General features: G+C 46.0%; 1 protein-coding gene and 1 long non-coding RNA gene across 8 annotated transcripts in view; one reads left to right on the forward strand and one right to left on the reverse strand.

Moving 5' to 3' along the window:
- The window catches only part of COL16A1 (collagen type XVI alpha 1 chain), a 50,669-nt gene extending 50,220 nt beyond the window's left edge, over positions 1-449 (forward strand). For all 7 annotated transcript variants that reach the window (XM_072974895.1, XM_072974897.1, XM_072974901.1 and 4 more), the window contains one exon: positions 99-449. In XM_072974895.1, the coding sequence (XP_072830996.1) occupies positions 99-301 (203 nt within the window). In that variant the 3' untranslated portion in view covers positions 302-449. The remainder of the gene's footprint in view (positions 1-98) is intronic.
- On the reverse strand, positions 370-6,594 carry LOC116282959 (uncharacterized). The gene is made up of 2 exons (XR_004192503.2): positions 6,494-6,594; positions 370-1,297 (listed from the first exon to the last, which is right to left on the reverse strand). It is a non-coding gene; the product is annotated as an uncharacterized lncRNA (long non-coding RNA).
- Positions 6,595-6,826: the final 232 nt, after the last annotated feature.

The following is a 6,826-nucleotide window of genomic DNA, read 5'->3' on the forward strand; positions in this document are numbered from 1 at the left end:
ATATTCATCAAGTGTAAGGTGTTATTTCCCACGACCATTATTTCTTTTCTTGTGATTTGGGTCTCCTGACTCTCCTTCTCTGACTCTTTCCTCTCCAGGTCCTCAGGGTCCTCCCGGGTACGGCAAGATGGGAGCCACTGGGCCGATGGGCCAGCAAGGCATTCCTGGCATCCCTGGTCCCCCGGGCCCCATGGGCCAGCCGGGCAAGGCCGGCCACTGTAACCCCTCGGACTGCTTTGGGGCCATGCCAATGGAGCAGCAGTACCCACCCATGAAAAACATGAAGGGGCCTTTTGGCTGAAATCACCATCTCTGTCAGATGAAGGACTCCATTGGGAACAAGTGGCTAAAACTTTTAGGACTCTGTGATGGGTTGTGAATGTTTTGTTTTGTTTTTAATTGCTATTAATATTTTTTTATCAATAAACAAACAAACAAAACTACTGCAATCTCACGTCCAGTGGGGTTTCTCTGGGGCTGCAGCTCATCTCCCTGTCATCCTCCTCTTGTCATTTGGTCCCTGGGTCAAAAGAGGGCATGTCCTTCATTGTCTGTGGTCAACCAGTGGAGCTGGGGGATGCTGCTGTCTAGGGGCCCCAGCTCAGCTCTCCTCTCAAGATACTTCTCAGTCTCCTTTGGTCCTCTAGACCTTGTGTCCATTTCTTCATGGTGCACTTCTCAAAGTCAGAGAAGGGGCATCGCTCAGCCTCTCCCCGCGAATGAGCCAAAAGTGGGTTTGAAGATTCCACATCCAGCTGTAAAGACCCCTTCCTGTTTGCTTCCCTAAAGAAACCAGTGGTTGGTACCCAACCCACCCTCTGCCCTTCCTCTTTACTTCTTGGGTATGACCTCAAGCCAATCCAGGATGCACCTTAGGAAATGCCACCTGGTGCCGAGGTGTGTTCATCTGCCTGGCAGCACCTCCAAGCACGCAGTCTCTTCTTGCTGCTCCAGTAAGTCTGTGATGAGAGAGGCTGTGCAAACAGGAGGACAGGTAGGCTCCAGCCCCTGGCCTAGGCAACCAGGGAATGCTTCTCTGAGAAATGAGGTGGAAACTCCTGCCTATGCCAACGCATGGCCCTGTCACCAGCTCTCCTGGGCTACACATGGCATCTTTTGTTACTCTCTGTTAATCTGACACATGTGGTGCTTTTCCTGTACATCTTAGCCTTGGCCTTCAGAAACCGGTTGCATCGGTGCAAAGGGGTCACGGGCAAGCAGTGATCTGATCTGAGTTCACGGTCCTCAAAGTCCACTGGTGATCTATCTGCTGCCTCCTTCTCCACATGTAAAAAAGCTAGGAAGAACAAGAAAAAAGACAGCAAGTTGAACATTATAGAAACATTCTATCTCAAGCTTCTTCCTTTTCTACTTTTCAGATCTCTTGTCCTAATGCGATGGCTGCCCTGTGAGAAAGCGTCACGGCACATCCAGAGGGACTTCCAAAGAGAGCCTTTTTACTGGCCCCAGCTTTCTGGAAGGTTTATTCAAGTTGGATAAACTTCAAAGGGATCACATAGCAGGCTGAGAAATGTACCCAGAGTCCAGATGCTTATCCAAACTGCCTGAAGCCTTCAAACTGGCTGTCAAATCCCTTCAGAGCTGGCATTTCCAGCACAGTTTTGAAAATTTCCTTTTCCCATTGAGCCTCACGTACCAAGAGCTTTTCAGAACCTTTGCCCTATTTTTTCCCTGCCAGAAGCAGAGGTGTGTCGGTGGCCAGGGAATTGACATCAGGCAGACTCCGGGGTGAGCCAAGGATCTCACACAATGTTTTTAGATAAAGGAGGAGCCAATTCTCATTTTATCTCTCACTATCAATTCTCACGTTAACCCCGGCTCCAACATAAAACATTAAAAAGCAAACACATCCTCTTTGCATTGAATTAGAAGCCCGTTTTGGACAGTGGATGAGGACAGATGTTAAAGTGCTCCCATTGGAAGGCAGCTTCCTTTCTGCCCAGCCTGAGAAGCACTATCTGATGACGGACCTCATGATAAGGAGCACGTTGGCGCAAGTAGAAAGAGAAGCAAGGACCAGCTGTTGAAATGAGGAGGCTGGCTTTGAAGGCCAGAGGGGGGAAAATGCTATGAGGGGACATCAAACTTATCCCCTCTGAGGACCACCAGGGAATCAATCCTTACGGAGTGATGCTTCCTCCACTTTTTTTCCCTGAGTCAAATCCATACTACTCTTAGGGGATTCTGTGACAGGCTAGGTTCAAGCTTTCATGATTTGAGTGCTTATCTCTCTGGAGTTTGAAATCACTGCATTTTCTTGGACCATGAAGAACCAGATGGAAAGCTGAATTTTATAGTCTCTTCTGTTACCGTGGTCAGCAAAAAAAAAAAAAAAAAAAAAAGAAGAAGAAAAGAAAAAAAAAAGAAAGAAAGAAAGAAAAAGAAAATCCACAGCTTTTGCTCATAAATTCAGGAGCTGGGTAAGCTGAAGAGAAAGGCGGGAGGGGACACACCTCACATTCCTGCCGTTATTCTTCTGTCTTCATTTCTTAGTGAATTTATTCTGGGCTTTGAAGGCAACACATAGATCACTCAGATTGTCAACATCTAACTTGATGAGTCCATATCCTCTTTCTACTTTGTGCCAGGAACTATACCAGGCTTTGGGGATTCAGAGGCAAACTAGACAGATACAGCCCCCGCCCTCACAGTGTCTCGGGGGGGAAAGCAGGGAGTTAAACAAGTAATTACAATAAAGTGGGATGATGGGGCTGTAGCAGGCGCTGGCGGAGCATGGAGATGAGAGACCTAACCTTGTCTAGGCAGAGATTGATGTAGGCAGAGAGAGCAGCACATGCCAAGGTCCAGAGATGACTGAGGGCGGCGTGCTGAGTGATGAGAGTCAGTGCATGTGGTTGGAATGTGGCGTGTGAGCCCAGGAGACGGTGGGCAGCAAGGGTTTTGGGCGAGGCTATGTTAAGTCAGGTTTGCTGAACAGGAACTTCTTAATTTGAGAAACCCTCTGCTTTGTAAGATGGAGAAAAGACTGCTGCATATTTATTCTGCAGAGAAAAATTCCCCAAGTATGATGCCTTCTGGAATTTAAATCTTTTTTTGTCATAATGTTTACCCCCGTCATTGCAGTTCTATTTAGACTCTTTCTTCATGTGTGGTCTGTTAACCCCCTACAAGCCTAGATCTTTTTGTCATTGTCCTGAATAGTTTATGGGGATAAAACATATCAATGTATTCTCCACATGATCCCATAATGGGAGGGGAGTGTGGCCAAATTGCCATGTCTGCTGTCCTCATTTTTTTGTTGGTTCTGTGGAAAGCTGCGAACTACCCTCTGGTCCAAAGCATCCAACTGGAATTTAAATTTTGGAACTGGATCTAGTTCTTCAGAATCAAAGAGAATTAATTCCATAATAATTAAGTGGGTATTAGTATTCCTTCTTAGTAAGCAACACTGGAGCTTGGAGCTAAGCCAGGATGCCTAGAGGGAACACTGTGTCTCCCTGGGAGGTGATATTTTCCAGTGGATGGGTCTTCTTCCATTACCAAACTCTGCCTCACCTCTAAGGGGTCAATCACGGGGAGTCCATGAACTGAGGAAAGTGCTCTGTGCTCTAAAAAGAGCTGGAATCCAAGTTTTCCCCTTTGGCTAAAGCTGAAACAAAAACAGGAACTTCTCCACCCACCTCTGTCTGCCTCAGGTAGCTGAGGTTTTGGAAATGAGTTGATTGTTTTTCAGTCTTTGGAAGATGCCGATCTCCATTGTACCCAGCCCGCTCCAAAATAAACACACCTGGGCCTGCTGCAGGTCCTCGGGGGCACAGCCCTGGACTTGGCTTTGCTGGGGTCCTGACTGCCTAAGAGATCACTTGCATACCCTTGCAAATAGCCTGCAAATAGCACAGACATCAAACAGAACGTTCTCCTAAGAGCTCTTTGCTGGGGAGAGGGACCTTGGGTGTGAAATTCTCATAGCTTAATCCTCAGCACCTAGAACAGATCCTGGCAAATGGTGGGAATTCAATGGGTTAATATATTTGTGAAATAAAATGAGCGTGCCTCCCATTACCCCAGTTTTCAGGACAGAAATCACTGTTCTCTTTCTGAGCAAATATCCCGTGACCTTCATCCCAGATGGCAGGAATTCTTCCTTTCTGAGATTTTGCAATTTGATGCCACCTATTTTTTGGACTGTGTGTGTGTGTGGGGAGGGAGTGGTTTACAAAGGTAAAGAAGACCTCCTAAGTACTGATTAGTTAAGAGACTATGGACCTGGCTTCAAATCCTGCCTTCTCCATTTCTTTTTGATAGTAGGGAAGTCACTTAGCCTCTCTCAGCCTCAACTCCTCATTATAAATAGGTAATAATATCTATCTGAAAGGACTGTGGTGAAGATGAAACAAAACATTGTACTGAGCACAATGTCTGGCACCTGGTGAGCATTCAGTACAGGAGACTACTCCCACTCCTGCCACTACTAACTATTAACATTTATTGAACTCATGCGAGACACTATTCCAGGCATTGGGGATCGACGACTGAATAAGTAAAGGATAGTCCTACAATATACACACAAACTTTAAAGAGGACAGTTCAAGTTGTGACATGTGTTATGAAAAAAAATGAGACATAGTGATGTCATAGGTAACTGGAATGTGTATTTGAACTCACCTGGATGACGAGGAACTAGCCAGTGAAGAGTCAAGGGAAGAGCATTCCAGACAGAGGAAACAGATAATGCAAAGTCTGAAGGTGGAATTGAGCTTGGTATGTTCCAGGGGTGGAGACGGGGCTAGCAGGTTGGAGAGATCTGAGGATCACAGTGGCACGAAGTGATGCTGGAGATGCAGGTGGGGTCTGGGTTATATCAGGCCATGAAGGTCATAAGGATGAATTTAGATTTTTTTATGAGTTATTGGGAGCCTCTGGAGGAGTTTAAGCCCAGGAATGACATTATCTGATTTACATTTAAGACAAACACTCTGGCTGCCCTATGAAGAAAAGCATGTGGGGAAAAAGTAAAAGCAGGGACACTGATCAGGAGGCTACTGTCATGATCCAGGCCACAGAGGATGATGTCTTAGACTAAGGAGACAGTGCAAACTGTGAGAAAAGAGCAGATGTGGGTTTGATTTTGAACTAAAGCACATGGAAGCGGGAGAGTGTGTGGAGAAACCCAGGCCATGCAAGAATGATCCTTTGGCCTGAGAGACTGGATGGATTTTCTGAGATGAAGGAGAGGAACGGGTTTGGGGGAAAATATCTAAGAGAACACTTATGGAGGGAAGGTATAGCTCAGTGGTAGAGTGCATGTATAGCACGCACGAGGTCCTGGGTTAAATCCCCAGTACCTCCATTAAAAAATAAGCCTAATTACCACCCCCACCACTGCCCATAAATAAATAAATAAATAAATAAATAAATAAATAAATAAATAAATAAATAAATAAATAAAAGCATTAAAAAGAGAGAGAGAGAGAGACCTCTTACACAAGGAGGTTAGAATATAGCACAGTGGCAGTACCAAGTGCAAAGGGAGGCAGGTAAGAGAGTGGCTAGTGAGGGTTGGAACTGTGCTTTGAAGGACTGGAGATGGGAGGGTTGCTGGTCTGGTGAAAGGAGTGGTTTGAGCATAAGTCTGGGCATGAGCAGATGCCCTAAGCTCATTTTTCAGATCTTTTTATATATTGGTCTCTGACAGTTGAGGAAACAGACTCAGAGAGGTTAAATAACTTGTCAAAGGCCAGAGAGTTAGAAAGTGGTAAAATCAAAATCCCCACTCCAAAGAAAGAGGGCTGGGTGGTGAAAGTGAACATAGGAGTACAGAGCAGCAGACAGACAGGGGCTGTACAAAATAAGATTGAAAAGGTGAGATTGGGCCAAACTGTGAAGAGCCTGGGTGCTATGATGAAGAATCTGGACCTGATTTTGCAGGTGTAGATGAAGAGGAGCCACTGTAGGCTGTCCAGTGGACAAGTAGTATGATCAGCTCTGTGATTTTGCAAAGTGCCTCACTAGATGGTTAGATACGTGGGCTGGAATGGACAATAACTCATAACACTATTAATTTATTTTAAAAATACAGGTCCTGGGGATACAAAGACAAGCAAAACCAGACAATCTTTGCTCACATGGAAGAACTAACAAATTCATCAAATAAGCATATAAACAAGTGTAGAGCCTGAATCACCAAGAGGCAAGTACATGGCTATGAGGTCGCTTAGTAATCAAGATCTGACCTACTTTGGGGACTAGTCAAGACTTCCAGTGATAAGAATCGGGGCATCCACTAACCCCAGTTCTAGGCTACACTCTGCCCCTAACCCATAGTGAACTAGGGCAAGTCACTGCTTCTCTGGATCTCACTTTCCCCAGTTATTTAGGAAGAAGCTCTAGATGATCTAATTTCCCTCCCACGCCGACAGTTTGGGATTTTCCTCTTCAAATACCACTGATCCCACTCCAAAGCTATTAACTGGCACGTGGTGTCTTGACATTAGAACGAAGTACTTCTTACCATCGCCTCTACCCTTTCTAGGAGGCCTCATTCAGTTCCCCGCTGTCACGGTAACCGCTGGGCGGCTCTCCTTGGGCGGAAACTTGTAGTGACGACAGCAACTACGCCACTATCATGCGTCCCATCTGCCAGGTTAAAATATGGCCACGACTGCAACACCCCACCCAATCTTCTCTCTAAATACCCAGGCCTGACAAGCCCTGGGACCCACTTAAGGGTAAGAAAGGGAGGGATACCTGCGCCAGTACAGCAAAAGAGATTTCCGGGAACCACCACCCAAATCTTAGCTCCCCCCACCTCTCCGAGAAGAACCCGACCGCCGCCCTATAGCGT

This window comes from Vicugna pacos, chromosome 13 (genome assembly GCF_048564905.1).
Source record: "Vicugna pacos chromosome 13, VicPac4, whole genome shotgun sequence".
Classification (NCBI taxonomy): Eukaryota; Metazoa; Chordata; class Mammalia; order Artiodactyla; family Camelidae; genus Vicugna; species Vicugna pacos.